We start from the raw sequence: 18,357 nt of genomic DNA on the forward strand, positions 1-18,357 counted from the left end.
GGTCCTTTCCAGTGAATCAGTTATTTGCATCACATGTCCAAAGTATTGAAGGTTCAGCTTCAGCATCAGTCCTTCCAATGAATATTCAGGACTGATTTTCTTTAGGATTGACTAGTTTGATCTCCTTGCAGTCCAAGGGACTCTCAAGAGTCTTCTCCAACACCACAGTTCAAAAGCATCAATTCTTCTACTCTCAGCCTTCTTTATGGTCCAACTCTCATATCCATACATAACTACTGGAAAAAGCATAGCTTTGACTAGACAAACCTTTGTGGGCTAAGTAACGTCTCTGCTTTTTAATATGCTGTCTAGGTTGGTCATAGCTTTTCTTCCAAGGAGCAAGCATCTTTTAATTTCACGGCTACAGTCAGCATCTGCAGTGATTTTGGAGCCCCCCAAAATAAAGTCTGTCACTGTTTCCCTTGTTTCCTCATCTATTTGCTATGAAGTGATGGGACTAGATGCCATGATCTTAGTTTTTTGTGTGTTGGGTTTTAAGCCAGTTTTTCCACTCTCCTCTTTCACTTTTATGAAGAGACTCTTTAGTTTATTTTCACTTTCTGCCGTAAGGGTGCTATCTGCTGCTATCAGAGGTTATTGATATTTCTCTCAGCCATCTTGATTCCAGCTTGTGCTTCATCCAGCCCAACATTTTACATGATGTACTCTGCATATAAGTTATATAAGCAGGGTGACACTATACGGCCTGGACGTACTCCTTTCCCAATTTGGAACCAGTCTGTTAGCTGACTGTATAGTCTCCATCTTCGGCCGTGAAGAATATAATCAATCTGATTTCGGTGATGTCCATGTGTGGAGTCGTCTCATGTGTTGTTGGAAGAGGGTGTTTGCTATGACCAGTGTGTTCTCTTGGCAAAACTCTGTTAGCCTTTGCCTTTCTTCGTTTTGTACTCCAAGGTCAAACTTGCCTGTTACTCCAGGTTTCTCTTGATTTCCTACTTTTGCTTTCCAGCCCCCTATGATGAAAAGGACATCTTTTTTTGGTGTTAGTTCTAGATGGTCTTCTAGGTCATCATAAAACCATTAAACTTCAGCTTCTTCAACTTTAGTGGTTGTGGCATAGACTTGGATTACTGTGATATTGAATGGTTTGCCTTGGAAACAAAATAGAGATAATTCTGTTGTTTTTGAGATCACACCCAAGTATTTTAAAGTTAGTTTTATTTGAGGACACTCTTTTCTAATAACTTTTCTGTTACACTCAAGAAATCTAATCATTTGAGGGTGTCATTTTTTAAAAAATAGATTTTCAATTCTCACAATGATGTATGAAATAAGTATATTTAAACTCCCTTAAAAATAATTAAACAGAAACATTAAACTGTTGATAACTTGCTCAACATTATGGAGTTGGTTTATTTTCATCCATTATTGGAGGAAAGAAGAGTTATGGTAGTTTTATCTATGAAGTGTAGTTATAGGGTGTTTGTTGTTTTTTCTTGATTTCTATATTTTCAGAATTGAGCATGTATTATTTAATGGTTAAAAAAATGAGTGTCCTTAAATAAAACTAACATTGAAGTTGAATTCTTAATTAAAAAGTATTCTGGTATAAATACAGTGATATATAATCACAGTTGTATGTTATTCCATTTCTATTCATAAAATTTTTAATGTTTTATTTAATGAGCTTCAAAGATTGAGTTCATCAAAAGATAATAAAAATGTATAGAATACTGCTATTTCAAACTATTTCTTTTTTTCAACAACATTTGCAACCGATATTGATTTGTAACTTAATGCCTTTACCTGTGCTTATAAATAATGGTGATTAGTACGAAAAATAGTAACCAAGAGAGGAGGCCTGTTCTTTATGTAGTAAAAAGAAACAAACAAATAAGTAAGAGTACTAAAGTATGTCTGACTTATTGCCAGACGTAATAGATTAGCAATAATACAGAAATCTCAAAGTTTAGCATGTTATTTGTTTTATTTATCAGATCTAGGTAATGATAAATGAAATTATAAAACACAAAGCTATAAATTTCAATGGCATCTGCATTCGCCATGAGAGAAGTTTGCTAATGCTGCTTTACTAAGGTATTTTATTTTACCAAAAACAAACCTTTGTCTTTTCAGGACTGAAGTCTTTTGTAGCCATACTCATCCATTGTTTGAAGAAACTCACTGTGGTCATTATCCTAACTCTCTTTTTTCTGAGTGTATTTTCTCTAATTGGGATGGGGCTCTTCATGGGCAATCTGAAGCATAAATGTTTGCGATGGCCCCAAGAAAATGAAACTGACATGCTGAATAATAGAACTGGAAACCCATATTATATTCGAGGTAAGAATCCCTTGCCATCTATATCAAAAAGCATTCTTCACAGAAATGTTGAACCTTCAATTTCAGAACAAATTCAACTTCAGAACAATCTTCATGTAAATACCTAACTATGCCCAAGTGCTAATTTGAATCGGTTTCCTTTATCAGGATGATAAAGTTCCAAGTCTTCAGACAGTTATGTCAGGGAAACCTAAGTTTGGAATTGCTAAAACTCACAAATTTTATCATTTCAAAAATAAATAAATATGACCAAAGCCTCCTAGATTGAGAGAAAATGGTAGGCTACAAACTCCTTCCTTCTTACTGTAGAGAAGGATGTTCATCTGTACAGATGTAATTGGGTTTTAGATATGCTGTTCACTCAAAACTAGATACAAAATTTCATGTCTTTCCTATTTTTCCAGAAACAGAAAACTTTTATTATTTGGAAGGAGAAAGATATGCTCTTCTTTGTGGCAACAGATCAGATGCTAGGTAAGTAGTATTAATGTTTTCTTCTATCAAATCTGTATTGTAATGGAGAGTGGAGTCGGGCCCTTAACTGCTCAAAAGCCAATAAGAGGCCATTTAGTGAAAAGGAAAGTTTGTTTTATTTTAGATGCTAGCAACTGACTGGAGGGTAGACTCTTGTTCAAAGGCTGACTCTCCATCTGCCCCGACAATCAGGGGGCAAGAGGGAGGGAGCTACATGCAGAAACAGCACAGTCAGCTCTGACAGTCATCTTGAAGTCGGTCATCCATGGTCTGACCAGCATCATGTTGATTGTTTTAAGTATGATTAATCTTCAGATCCAGGGTTGGTTGGTTTCAATTTCCTTGAGACCAATTCTTGGAATTATGACAGTTTATGGGAACCTGGTGGCTTAGTGGTAAAGAATCCACTTGCCAGTGCAGGAGATGCTGGCTTGATCCCTGGGTCGGGAAGGAGGAAATGGCAACCCTCTCCAGTATTGTTGCCTGGGAAATCCCATGAACAGGGGAGCCTAGTGGGCTACATGGAGTCTCAAAAGAGTCAGAAACGACTTAGTGACTAAACAACAATAGGACTTAAAATAATTCTTCAGTGAGATGACAGAACTCTCAAGTCTTCAGTTCAGTTCAGTTCAGTCGCTCAGTCATATCTGACTCTTTGCAACCCCATGGACTGCAGCACGCCAGGCTTCCCTGTCCATCACCAACTTCTGGAGCTTTTTCAAACTCATGTTCATCGAGTCAGTGATGCCATTCAATCATCTGTTGTCCCCCTTTCCCCCTGCCTTCAATCTTTCCCAGCATCAGGGTCTTTTCTAATGAGTCAGTTCTTCACATCAGGTGGCCAAAGTATTGGAGTTTCAGCTTCAGCATGAGTCCTCCCAATGAATATTCAGGACTGATTTCCTTTAGGATGGATTGATTGGATTTCCTGGCAGTCCAAGGGACTCTCAAGAGTCTTCTCCAACACCACAGTTCAAAAGCATCAATTCTCTGGTGCTCAGCCTTCTCTATGGTCCAACTCTCACATCCATACATGACTATTGAAAAAACTTATTTTCTTATAATTTCGAATGAAGAGATAAAGTTGAAACAGAGTGCTTCTCAGCGGTACAATGGCTTAATTCTTTGTGTTACTTTCCTCAGCTGGAATGACTTGGCACCCATCTGAAACTCAGTTCTTAGAGACTCTGGGCCCGAGATAGGGAAAAAGCACATGGAGGCAGGAGAATGAGTTATGTAGTTTAGTTGCATTAAGGTGCTTTAGGGGGCTTTCCAGAGGCTTTCCTTGTGGCTGAGATGATAAAGAGTCCACCCGACGCTCTTTCAGGATTTCGATCCCTGGGTTCGATCCCTGGAGGAGAGCATGGCAATACATTCCAGTATTCTTGCCCAAAGAATCCGATGGACAGAAAAGTTGGTAGGCTACATTTGATGGGACACGACTGAGTGACTCACACACACACACACACACACACACACACACACACGGGGGAGCCTCTCAGGTGGCACTGGTGGTAAAGAGCTCGCCTGCCAATTAGAACTCTGTTCAATCCCTGGGTCGGGAAGATCCACTGGAGTAGGAAATGGCAACTTGCTCCAGTATTCTTGCCTGGAGAATCCCATGGAGAGAGGAGCCTGGCAGGCTATAGTCCATAGGGTCACAAATGGTCGGACACAACTGAAGCGACAACACGTACAAGGTGATTTGGACATTTTATTGCTTATTCAACCTTTTTACCTCGTTACTGCTGGGTTCCCATTCTATTTTCAAGCCCAGATTGTGAATCCATCTCATTGTATCTGCCCCATCCCACTCGAGCTAAACCTTTCTGTGGACATTCCAAACTAGATTTGACGTGACATGCATGTTCAAGATACCAAGTCATGGATAGTCAGAATGACAATGATATAGTAGATCAAGGCCTTAAGAGAAAGTCAGTGTTTCACCTGCAGCCATTATACTTTGCCGTATGATAAACTATCCCAAAAACTAGTGTTTTAAGACAGGAACAAAAATTCATCAGTTCAGATTCTATAGGTCAGCAATTTAGCAAGTCTCAACACACAAGTACTTTTTAAACCTCTGTTTGTATCACATTTGTTAGCCATTAACATATATGTAAAGCAAGTCACATGGCCAAAGCTCCAATAATGTGGGAGGGAACTACAGAGAGGTGATGAGGGAGGAAGCATGATTTATTGGGCCACTACTTTCATAATGGACAACAAGAACCAAACCCCAGTAGGTAAAATTATGAAGACTCCATGAAAGGAAATGCAATAAATATTTAATCTGATCTTTCTACCAAAGTGCCGTTAGCTGCTTATAAATTATTGATGAACAATGTTTTCTCACTCTTTAAATAATGGTATCTAAGGGTTTGAGGTGAGATCATTTAAAAATTAAACCCTCAACTACTGCAGTTTTATTTTTATCAGTGTCATTTTCCACCAGTTATACTTTCACTTTGATTTTGGGTCGTAAAGAAATCTTTAACAAAGACTTGGCAAAAACCATTTGTGAGGCCCTGTTGTCTTTTAGCTTAACTAATGCTGTTCACTTATATCAGCTGAAAATCTAACTCATATGCAACTTTTTTTCACTGGAAATTGTTTGGGAGAAAACCACGCCCCGTGAAAGAGGGAGCCCTTTATTATTCATGGGTAGATATTCTGTATTTGTGATTTAACCTTGATCTGAAAGTCACCTAAGAGTAAGCAGTTTTTCTTTTCTTTATCTCAATTAGTCAGTGTCCTGAAGGATATGTGTGTGTAAAAGCTGGTGTAAATCCTGATGATGGCTACACAAATTTTGACAGCTTTGGCTGGGCCTTATTAGCTCTATTTCGGTTAATGACGCAGGATTACCCTGAAGCACTTTATCACCAGGTAAGAACACAGAATCTGCACTGCACGTAAGGATGATGCCATGCTCCTCCTTTCTAAAATAATGATCAAATGTAATGTACTTTATTAAATTTTTGTGTGGAGAAGAATTTGAGGCCAGAAGGAAATAGAATTATTCAATGTCAAACTGTCTGTAAACACTGAGCCCACGTCAGTGTTCTTATGTATTGGTATCTTATTTAATCTTTGAAACAATCCTACAAAGTCAGGATATAAATATGTGCATATGCTTTTACATGAAGACCCTAAGATCAAAGCAGGCAGATAACTTCCCCAAAGTTAAAACACACGTATCTACCAGAGATCACTGTACTACTCTGTGGTCTTATATATTTGACATTAACTAGAGAGCATTCGGAGAAGGCAATGGCACCCCACTCCAGTACTCTTGCCTGGAAAATCCCATGGACAGAGGAGCCTGGTAGGCAGTCCATGGTGTTTCGAAGAGTCGGACATAACTGAGCGACTTCACTTTCATTTTTCACTTTCATGAATTGGAGAAGGAAGTGGCAACCCACTCCAGTGTTCTTGCCTGGAGAATCCCAGGGACGGGGGAGCCTGGTGGGCTGCCGTCTATGGGGTCACACAGAGTCAGACACGACTGAAGCGACTTAGCAGCAGCAGCAGCAGCAGAGAGCATTTCTAGATGCTAATTCTCCAGACAAAAAATTTGAACCTATGATATTACCATCTGTTAAGAAATTGTTGGGACTTCCCTGATGGTCCAGTGGCTAAGACTCTGAGCTCCCAATTCAGGGGGAGTGAATTTGATCCCTGGTCAAGGAACCCCATGTATTGCAACCAAGAATTCACATGCTGAAACTAAAGATTATTCATGCCTACAATGTACTATTACTTTTTAATTCTTCTGTTTCTTCTTATCCTCCTTTAATAGTCAGTCATGCTCCAGTTATAGTAACAGAAAGCTTACTGTTATGAGACTTTAAATAAAAATTCTGAGTCTCCTTTCATAACTGATGATTTGTGTGCCATAGTTTCTCAGAAGGATATAATATATACTCATTAAAAATGTAGATTCAGCTTTTCTTTTAAGAAAATAAAAGTGGAATATGCAGTGTTTTTCAGCAGCATAGTTAATATCAAAAGATATTAGATAAAATAATTACTTTATTTTAAAAGTATGTGCAGTTGAAGAATACTCTTTTTAAACACACATGTACTGTACTTTTTATGATTGAATAGATAAATTATGGTGTGTATGTGCATATGTGTGTGTTTACAGGCCATTAATAATGATAAGAATAATGTAATATATTTTTAGCACAAAGATTCATAATATATTATTAAATGAAAATCAAGTAAACCAAACATGCTTGTAGGAAAATTATATTTCTAGTAGAAGTACTTAAAATATTACAAGTGATTGTTTTCTTTATGCAAACTATATTTTTCTAATTTTGAAAGAGTAGTATATTGTTATTTGTCAAACTTTTTGACAAATATCATGCCTCCTCCACAACACTAGGAACTTCTTATTTCTGAAATAATCTTACCATGTTATCCTCTTCAAAATCCTCCAGTGATTTCCAAATGTCTGTAGGATGAAGTTCAGTGTCCAAATGCATGGTCCATAGCTCCCTTTAAGATATAGTCTCTGCATTCATATTTGCTTGTTCAGCATTTCTGCCCACTAGGAGATAAACGACCTAAGAAGTCTGATTTTAATTTTTGTATTCTCAGCATCTAACATATAGAAATGCTTAATAAAATTTTAATAAACAAAAAATTTAAGGGAATATTTATGAATTGTTTACTTTATATAATAGTGAATGTCTTGCCTTTTATTTACAGCTTTCAAAGTGTATAAGTTAATTTACTTGTTAGCAACGGTTTAAAAGAAATATCATCACACAGCAGGGAAATGAGAAATCAGTCTGGGAGTGCCCTGATTCTGGAGTCTTTCAAGACTTTTATCATTATTGCACTCTAGGATTTTATTGACTAGTATAGATAAGGTTTGCTTTGATTTGGACTGAATTTTTTACTCAGCACTGCTCTATTGAACCGACTATGACTAGGTAAATTCAATAGTTATTCCCAAAGAGTACAGCTTGTGTTTTGGAGAATATCATTCCCCATTCATTAAACAAGCATTATTTAATTCAAGTACTCTGATGTAGCATTGGTACAGAAATGAACAAAGCAGGTTGTCAGTCCTCATGCTGCTGCTGCTGCTAAGTCGCTTCAGTCGTGTCCGACTCTGTGGGACTCCATAGATGGCAGCCCACCAGGCTCCACTATCCCTGGGATTCTCCAGGCAAGAACACTGGAGTGGGTTGCCATTTCCTTCTCCAATGCATGAAAGTGAAAAGTGAAAGTGAAGTCGCTCAGTCGTGTCCGACTCCTAGCGACCCCATGGACTGCAGCCCACCAGGCTCCTCCTTCCATGGGATTTTCCAGGCAAGAGTACTAGAGTGGGGTGCCATTGCCTTCTCCATAGTCCTCATGGAGTAGAGTTATATTCAACCATAGTTGACATTTATCACATACTTGCCATGATCTAAGATCTTCTCATACATTGTTTCATTTGATTTTCATAAAAATATATGGTAAACAGGCTATAATTAACCCCTGTTTTCTGCTAAAATACAATAAAACTTGAATTTGCACCCTTTTTCATTCTTACAAGATTGTATACTTTTATTCTCCATCAGCTTCATTTAGTGGAAAGAGCAAAAATTTTGGATTCAGGTATTTCCCCACAGCTGTGAGATCTTTATCTAATTTCATCTCCTTTTTACATGGTAAATACAATGTAAATATTTTGCATAGAATTAAGGAAATAATAAACATAAAATATTTAGAATTAAGGAAATAATGAACATAAAGTATTTATTAATGTGTATATCCTACAATACTCATGATATCTAATACTGACTTCTGAATGTATTGTTGATAACAGTTATTTAGTGGGGGAAATATTTAACCAAATCCTAAATAGCTTACTCACTTGGATAATAGAGTTTATTAAAAATACTGTTAAAGGAAAACATACTATAGATTAATAAGAAATTATTTCTGATTAAATGTTAGAACTTCCTGTTAATTTGTAAACATTCTTAACTCATATCAACACAATATTTTCTGTAAGTAATACTTGTCTATTGATTCAAATGAATGCTTAAAAATGAAAACTATTTCCATATCCATATGTTTTCCTGATATTTGTTCATCTACTTGTAATCAGTGAGGATAGATCAGTAGACTATATTTTGGATTTGTAATATCTACTTACAAATTTTTAAATTTTCTGATATATCTTAGGTAATTATTTTGAAATAAAAGCCAGTTGATGCTCGGTTTAGGAATCTACTACTTCGTATTTTTCTATCCATAAATGGGGTTTCCCAGGTGGTACTAGTAGTTAAGAACCTGCCTGCCAATGCAGGAGACATAAGACATGCAGGTTCGATCCCTGGCTTGGGAAGATCCCCTGGAGAAGGACATGGCAACCTACTCCAGTATTCTTGTCTGGAGAATCCCTAGGACAGAGCATCCTGGCAGGATACAGTTCATAGGGTCATAGAGTCAGACACGACTGAAGCAACTTGGCACACGTGCTGTGCTTAGTGTCTCAGTCTTGTCTGACCCTTTGTGACCCCACGGGCTGTAGCCTGACAGATTCCTCTGTCCATGAGGATTTTCCAGGCAAGAATACAGGCGTAGGTTGCCATGCCCTCCTCCAGGGTACCTTCCCAAGCCAGGGATTGAACCCATGCCTCCTGCATTGCAGGTGGATTCTTTACTGTCTGGGCCACCAGGTAAGCATGCATGTACATCCATAAATGACTTAATATATGTGAATTATATGACTTTCCTATGTGATTTGTTTAGAGGTTCTTCACGAAAGCAAGTATCCTGACAGATAATCAAATATTCCTGTTCCTCCTCTCTTTGAACAGACATGATTTTGTACTTTGTTGTGATGTTTCCATAAAGTAATGATCCAAGGAAAGTAATATCCAGACATTCATTCTTTGACTTTATTACACTTCATAAGAAAATGGCAATCCACTCCAGTGTTCTTGCCTGGAGAATCCCAGGGACGGCAGAGCCTGGGGGGCTGCCGTCTATGGGGTCACACAGAGTCAGACACGACTGAAGTGACTTAGCATAGCATATATTTAAAGATTCTATTGCAAAGAAAACAATCATTCATATTTGGACTATCCAGCTTTCTTTATTGAAAGATGACAGTTTTTTCCTTTCATTATGTTTGATCTGTTAATGAAGACAAAAACATCAAATGCTCACCCTGAATTAAATTACTAAATTCTTCCCTGGTTTTGTACCATTTTGTATCTTACGAATATGTCTAAAGTTAAAGAGCTTTTCACTTATTTATCCAGGTAAAGCCAGTACTTTAACTGCCTTGTAATTGCATTCCACTTGTAACTAAATTCTAACAAAATTTCTTTTTTTTTTTCTTCATTTTAAAATAAGAGATCACAGTAAGACAAATAACATTTCCTCTCTGTCTTTTTTCCACCTCTCCTTAGATCCTTTATGCTTCTGGGAAGGTCTACATGATATTTTTTGTTGTGATAAGTTTTTGGTTTGCCTTTTATATGGCAAGTTTGTTCTTAGGCTTACTTGCTATATCCTATGAAGAAGAAAAGCAGACAGCTGCTGAAAAAGCTACGATTGATCAGGAATTTCAGAAGTCTTTGCCAGAACTTCAAGAAGAAAAAATAACAGCAGAGGTATAGATTTTTTTAATGCTCTTTTAGAGTCAGAATGTATCTTCTGAAGTCTTGGAGCATATGTGTTCTAATAGATGTTCAGTATCTATGTATGGTACATGATAAGGTCATAAGTGATTTTAGTAAAAGGGCTCACTTTCACTATATAACATTCTTTTCTGAGTGTGGTGTGGTAAGAGTGACCATTTTTTGGTCACTTAATATATACAATATTTTTGTTCCAAAATGCATATTGCTCCTGCTACTGCTGCTAAGTCACTTCAGTCGTGTCCGACTCTGTGTGACCCCATAGACGGCAGCCCATCAGGCTCCCCTGTCCCTGGGAGTCTCCAGGCAAGAACACTGGAGTGGGTTGCCATTTCCTTCTCCAATGCATGAAAGTAAAAAGTGAAAGTGAAGTCACTCATTCGTGTCCGACCCTCAGCAACCCCATGGACTGCAGCCCACCAGGCTCCTCTGTCCATGGGATTTTCCAGGCAGGAGTACTGGAGTGGGGTGCCATTGCCTTTACTACTGCTAATAAACTACGGGTGTGTATATATATATATATATATATATATATATATATGTGTGTGTGTGTGTGTGTGTGTCTGTCTGTGTGTGTGTGTGTATATATATATATACAATATATATTATATTATATATATAATAAACTATGGGTGTGTATATATATGTATATATGTATTTGAACTTCTCATAATGCAGTACACTTTTTTTTCTTATAATGCAGGCATAGTTTATTAATTTAAACTTACTTCATACAGCACATTAGAATTGACTTTGGAAATTTTCAGTGTTCAACTCAGAAGTGATAGCACCTTCCACAATTTAGAAGCTAGAAAGTACTAAAACCATGGATCAAAGTATAGTAGGGAAGTTGTAAAAAGAGAAAAAAAATAATGACTTTCTGGCTCTTTCAAGAGGAAATGCACCGTCCATCCTGGCATAAGAAGTTATGTTATCTGTGCAGTAATTAAGTTCATGATAAGTAAAACAATGCAGTTTTACTCTAATTTTCAATTACCCTGGTGTTCTGTTTGAATGTACTTTTGGATGTTTAGCTTCAGAGCAAAAGATCTGGTCTATGAATCTAAAAGTATTGGCAGAAGTAATACTACAGTTACATAAAATTGTCTTTAAAAAAATCTGAATTCTGCTGTAAGTGTGCAAATAGGGAGAACAGGCCCCCAGAAAGCAACCAGAAGCAGCTTTCTTATATTCCACAGGACCTGGCTGTCTCACACCTCTTCCTAGGCTTAGCTCAGTTGCCTAGTATCCCTCCCCAGAGCTGTCCAGGTATGTGGTGGGCAAGGGCCAGAGCAGCCTGAGGGGGTGGCACTCATGCCTCTTCTGAGGTGTTGCTGTCTTCCCTGGTGTTGTGAGGTGCCCCACTGCCTCAGAGTTTGTCCTTCGGAAGGTGCTCGGCCCAGAGTGGTCACAACCAAGTCCAGTGCCCTCACCCACTGACCTGGTTACAGGGCCCTCACTTGCGGGAAGGGAGCCATGCCTTGCCTTCTCTTCCATCCCTCTGGGTTTGTTACTATTTTCACTCTTGACTTGTTAATGAAGATTGTCTACATGGGAATAAGTATTTGAACTACATTTTCTAGTAGATGTAAAAAGGACAGATTGAGGGAGCAAAGGATAGAAAAGATCTGTATCTTGCTTATCCTTCATATAGAAAGGATTAAAAAAAAAATTGAGGAAAAGGGCCATGATTCACTCTGGCATGTGTGGTATGACTGGCTAAGAAGTTCTTTAATCCCAAAGGCCTCTGCTGGACCAAAAGGGAAAAATGATAACTCTCTATTAACTAGCTCTCTCATTAAGTTGTGGTCAGTGAAGAAACTCAAGAAAAGTCACTCCACTAAAAAGTAGGACCTGAATGACATAATGTAGGATCATAGCAAATGACAAGTTATTGATAGATACATATATCTACGAGGTCAGTGCATACCCCTGAAAGAAGAAGCAATTGTAGATGGTATGAAGAAAGGATGTATATTAATCAAAAGAAGCTCTTGACTATAGCCATTATATCACTCATGAGGAAGTCACAGATGAACTACAAAGCTTTCTGTCTGTAGAAATGAGTCTGAGATCCTACAGATTGAATGATTTTAGTCCAAATGATATGTGGAATGTATAATTTGAAGTGGCGTTTCAAATGACAAGAGCTACACACAGATATATCCAAGAGCACAATTCTTCTCTTATTTCAGATGAGATGCCCTATTAACTCTGCCTGTGAAAAACTTAGAGTATTTTGTAATTTCCCAATATCTCCATTCATTTAGCTATTCTGGACCACATAAACCCTTTCTGGATTTAAATAAAGTCTTTCAATTATGAAAGATTTCTTTTCCTGGAAGAGTACTAGAACATTTTGTCATGCAAAAGTGTTCTGGGAAAATGAGAGTAAAAGTCATTTTTACAAGATATATTTTCTTTTCCTTTTTTACACATAAGAAAATGCTGGAGAATGAAGAATTTTAAATGGAACATACTGAGGACTCTTTAGGTGACTGATGTAACACTCAGCAAATTCTAATTCCTATGTTGAAATTACTGGGAAATTGCATATGTGTTTAATATTCTCACATTACAAGAAAACAGTAGATTATATTTGCTAAAATCACAGTTTTGCAGTCAGATTAATATAGATTTCAGTCCATTTTAGCTGCTTACTAGATTTATGATATTTGCCAAGTATGTTAACCTTTCTTTGTTGTTGTTGTTACTCAGTCACTCAGTCTGGTCCAACTGTTTGCAACCCAATGGACTGCAGCACGCCATGCTTCCCCATCCTTCACTGTCTCTTGGAGTTTGGTAAAACTCATGTCCATTGAGTTGGTGATGCCATCTGTCACCCCCTTCTCCTCCTGCCTTCAGTCTTTCCCAACATCAGGGTCTTTTCCAATGAGTTGGATCTCCACATCAGGTGGCTAAAGTATTGAGACTTCAGCTTTACCATCAGTCCTTCTAATGAATAATCAGTGTGGATTTCCTTTAGGATTGACTGGTTTGATCTCATTGTAGTCCAAGAAACTCTCATAAGTCTTCTCCAGCACCACAGTTTGAAAGCATCAATTCTTTGGCACTCAGCCTTCTTTATGGTTCAACTCTCACATCTGTATATGACTACTGGAAAAACCATAACTTTGAATATATGGACCATTATCAGCAAAGTAATATCTCTGCCTTTTATATGCTGTCTAGGTTTGTCAAAGCTTTTCTTCTAAGAAGCAAGTGTATTTAAATTTCATGGCTGCAGCCACAGTGGTTTTGTGGCCCAGGAAAATAAAGCCTGTCACTGTTTCCATTTTTTCCCCATCTATTTGCCATGAAATGAGGGGACCGGATGCCGTGATCTTTGTTTTTTGAATTTTGAGTTTTCAGCCAGCTTTTTAACTCTCCTTTTTCACCTTCATCAAGAGGCTCTTTAATTCCTCTTCACTTTCTGTCATTAGGGTGTATTATTTACATATCTGAAGTTAACCGGTCTAAACCTCAGCTTCTTCATCTGTAAGGTGTATATTATAATATCTGTCATAAGTTGTGAGATTCAAATTAAATAGATGCTTATAAAGCACTTAGCACTGCTTAGAGTATACTAAGCAACTGAAAAAATGGTATTGATTAATTATAGGAAACACAGGAAGACAACTGCAAGAAGGCACAGCAGTCCATATGGAGAATACTCATCAATATGAAATTCTCAAGTCTTTGACTGTGTCCCCCTTTTAGGGATAATTAAAATAATAATAATGATAATAATAGTATATAATATTTATTGTCAGCTATGTGCCAGGAGAAGAGAGCGGCAGAGAATGAGAGGGTTAGATAGCATCGCCGATCAATGGACGTGACTTTGAGCAAACTCGGGGAGATAGTGAAGGACAAGGAAGCCTGGCATGGTGTGGTCCATGTGGTCACAAAGAGTCAGATATGACCTAGCGACTGAACAACATCATGTGCCGGACACATAAATAGTGTCTTCACAGATTCTCAATTTAATTCTTATTGAGGAGTTCCAGTTGCAAAATTCGATCTATATTTATAGGTATTTGATTTCTCGACAGTGAGAAAGAGCACATTTTTCATCATTGTTCTAGAGAATCAACACTGAAACCTTATTATTCCATCAATTACACAGTTTCTAGGTGAAATTTGTCTATGAATTCTCAGTTATTGGCAAAACTTCAGAAAAGAGTCAGATACATACAACAGTAGAATGTAGGTATTAAAAAATATTTGCCCATCTAAAATGACAATCTTAGAATTCACCTGTATAATTAAATAAAACATCATTGGCAATTTTATGTATTAGGCATTGTATTAAACATTGGAGATTTAAAAATTAGTGAATACAAATGCACTGTCTATCTTCATGAAGCTAGTGGTCTAATGGGGAGATAAACTATAAAATTATTATAGCATATCTGTAACTGGGACCACCAGGCATCATGTTTCCTGATGTTTTTAAATAGGAAACATAAAATACCACAATATGTTCTTGCCAAAATCTGCACTGTCTAATAAGCTTCTAAATCTAACCATCTCTTTCTAGAGACTATAGGAGAGAAGAATGCATTAAATTACACTAAAAAGATATAATCTGCCAAATTAAGAATGTGGAAAATTCTATGAGTGATTCAGTATTTTTAACAAATCATATAGGATAAATAAAATGATATAAGATAACCAACAGAACTACAAACCAAAAAAAGTTTTACCCCTTTTGTATTTTGATTGGAACAAATTAACTATAATAGAATGTTTCTGAGTAATGAAAGAAAATTGAGCATGATCTAGGTATTGGATAATATTAAGGAATTACTAATTTTCCTTGATTTTGGCAATGGTGTTGTGATTATTTTTTAAAAGAGCTTACCCTGAAATTTTATGATGTGTGAAATTTGTTTTACAATACTTCAGGAAAAAAGTAGGGTGGGTAATACATGAAAAACGGAAAGTATAATGTAATTAATGGTTGAAGCAACCTATTGGGTACCTGGTGCATATTATTCTTCCCTAAGAAAATTAAATGAAAATGTGGAAGTTGCTATAAAAGTGAGAAACATAGTGTTTGAGAGCCTTTAATAAAGTTTTCTCTGAGTCAGAAAAGGTTTTTATGAGGTCCCCGCACTTGAGTTGAGATCTGAAGAATGAGTCCTTGCTCTCTGATGGGCAGGAACAGGATGAGTTAGAGAATGAAATAGGCCAGTGTGGTTTCGGTAAGGAGAGAGAGCCTGAGTCCAAGATAGAACATTCCAGGTGTTCATTGCTTAACACCAGAAGTATGACTGAGTTCTTCCTTATTAATAGCTCCCTTCCAGAGAAAATTGAAATCAGTGCTGAGAAGAATCTTAGCCCCTTCCAGTCTAATTTTAACATTGGATTGTCTAAAATTCAGGCATATGCCCTTATTAGCTCTTATACTTTCAAAAAGATTTTTTTCCCATCATAGTCCTCTCAATTTGCATTATAAAATAGCAATATCTTTAGTAGTTAGCCAACTTAGTAGTTGGGCACTTATTCAATATTTTTGAAAGGCTCAATTGAGGTAAATATATTACTAGACTGATAATGTAGTTTGTTCATTTTATATCCTAAAATACAGCCTTGCATGTGTGCATGCTAAGTCGTTTCAGTTATTTCCAACTCTTTTGACCATATGGGCTGTAGCCCACCAGGCTCCTCTGTCCGTGGGATTACCCAGGCAAGAATACTGGAGTGGGTTGCCTTGCTCTCCTCCAGGGAATCTTTCCGACCTAGGGATCGAACCCCACGTCTCTTAAGTCTCCTGCATTGGCAGGTGGGTTCTTTACCACACAGCACCAGGGAAGCCCAAATGTATCCACTGCTGCCGCTGCTGCTAAGTCGCTTCAGTCGTGTCCGACTCTGTGCGACCCCATACACGGCAGCCCACCAGGCTCCCCCGTCCCTGGGATTCTCCAGGCAAGCACACTGGAGTGGGTTGCCATTTCCTTCTCCAATGCATGAAAGTGAAAAGTGAAAGTGAAGTCGCTCAGTCGTGTCTGACTCTTAGCGACCCATGGACTGCAGCCTACCAGGCTCCTCCGTCGATGGGATTTTCCAGGCAAGAGTACTGGAGTGGGTTGCCTTCTCCGCCATAGACGGCAGTTCAAGCTAAATCAGTAAAGAATTGAGCCTTGACTGTATCAACAATAATATTATTACCCTCCCCACTCCACTGCCCCTCCAACTACGGATGATTATCTTTACTGGATTGTTCTTTGATGTAAATTCATCAAACGTTGTCACTATCAGAAGCAGAATTATTCTGAGAAATAATTCCTCAGTATTAAGATTATACTGGAGGATATTATTAACGATTTGACAGAGTATCTTTATGAAGAAACACCTGGCAAATTCCTCTTGGACTTTAATAAGAGAAAAATTATAGTTCTGTTGGATTTTAATTCATAGAAATTTGGAATTATATAAACTATCACATATTGTATGTAGCCTTGTAAGTCAGATAAGAAAATACTTTCTGGAATGAGCATGGTTTAGATATTTTCCAGGCAAAAGTGCTGGAATGGATTGCCATTTCCTTCTCCAGGGGATCTTCCCGACCCAGGGATCAAACCCAGGTCTCCCACTTTGCAGGCAGACACTTTACTGTCTGAGCCACCAAGGAAGCCCAGATAAATAAGTTTTGCATCCTGAGCTTTTGCTTATTTTTTCAATTAAGAAAAAAAGTGAGGCAACAGAGATCTGTAGACTTAAAGAACCTGTCATTTTTCTGATGGAACTCAGTATGTAGTGGAGTTGGTTTTTACCTCTTTGAGTTCTAGTATTTTTGAAATTAGGGGGAACTTGACTGGTACTGAGTGAGACGAATTTGATGATTTCCTTGATCTCTCTTCTGGGACTTCAGATAGACCACAGCAGAGCCTGCCAGCCAGGGTGTTCTGGGTTATCAGTGAACCTCAACCATTAATTCCCTCAGTGCCCGTGCCAGTTATCCTTATTCAAAAGGTACCTCACTTATGTAAGTTTATTCACTGGTGACTAAGATGGCAAAGAAATCTGCCTGCAATGAGGGAGACCCAGGTTTCATCCCTGGGTCAGGAAGATCCCCTGGAGAAGGCAATGGCTTCCCACTCCAGTATTCCTGCCTGGATAATTCCACGGACAGAGGAGCCTGGTGGGCTACAGTCTCTGGGGTCACAAAAAGTCAGACACACCTGCGTGACTAACACACACTATTTCACCTATTAAGCTCACCTATTTACCAAATTAACAAACATACAAATATTATTATTCTTTGTGTGTGCCGAATGTAAAAATCCTTGGGAGTTCTGTGGTGCAATATCATCTACCCCTTGTCAGTTACTTACAGTTTAAATTCAAAAACAAAATTTACTCATGATCACTAGAAACCTCTGGGGCCATACTTGTGATAATCATGAATGTGTAGAGCTTGTAACACCTACATCAAAACCTTAGAGTTTTGAGTGCCTTTCCAATGCAAGGGTTCTTTTAAACTTTGTAACTGTATCAGCCAAACAGGATGTCTTAAAACCATTATACAAGAGACAAGAGGGACAGAAAGAAATGATTTCTTTTGGGGATTATTATGTGTATTCTAATCAGACCCATCCTTTAAAATTCATTCTGTTACCCGATATTACATGAGACATATTTTATCATTTCAACACCAAATAATTTGATTTAATCAAGAGAGTTTATGAAGTCATAGTTAACATATCTTCAAGTAACACCGTAAAACGGAGAAAGCAATGGCACCCCACTCCAGTACTCTTGCCTGGAAAATCCATGGACAGAGGAGCTTGGTAGGCTACAGTCCATGGGATCGCTAAGAGTCTGACACTTAGTCAACTGAGCAACTTCACTTTCGCTTTTCACTTTCATGCATTGGAGAAGGAAATGGCAACCCACTCCAGTGTTCTTG

General features: G+C 37.8%; 1 protein-coding gene across 1 annotated transcript in view; it reads left to right on the plus strand.

Annotated features, from left to right (window-relative positions):
* The window catches only part of SCN7A (sodium voltage-gated channel alpha subunit 7), an 80,704-nt gene that overhangs the window by 27,603 nt on the left and 34,744 nt on the right, over positions 1 to 18,357 (plus strand). Inside the window, exons 7-10 of the mRNA XM_061436276.1 lie at positions 2,101 to 2,307; positions 2,712 to 2,781; positions 5,529 to 5,670; positions 10,209 to 10,412. Coding sequence (XP_061292260.1) covers positions 2,101 to 2,307; positions 2,712 to 2,781; positions 5,529 to 5,670; positions 10,209 to 10,412 — 623 coding nt within the window. The remainder of the gene's footprint in view (positions 1 to 2,100; positions 2,308 to 2,711; positions 2,782 to 5,528; positions 5,671 to 10,208; positions 10,413 to 18,357) is intronic.

Source organism: Bos javanicus, chromosome 2, assembly GCF_032452875.1.
Source record: "Bos javanicus breed banteng chromosome 2, ARS-OSU_banteng_1.0, whole genome shotgun sequence".
NCBI lineage: Eukaryota > Metazoa > Chordata > Mammalia > Artiodactyla > Bovidae > Bos > Bos javanicus.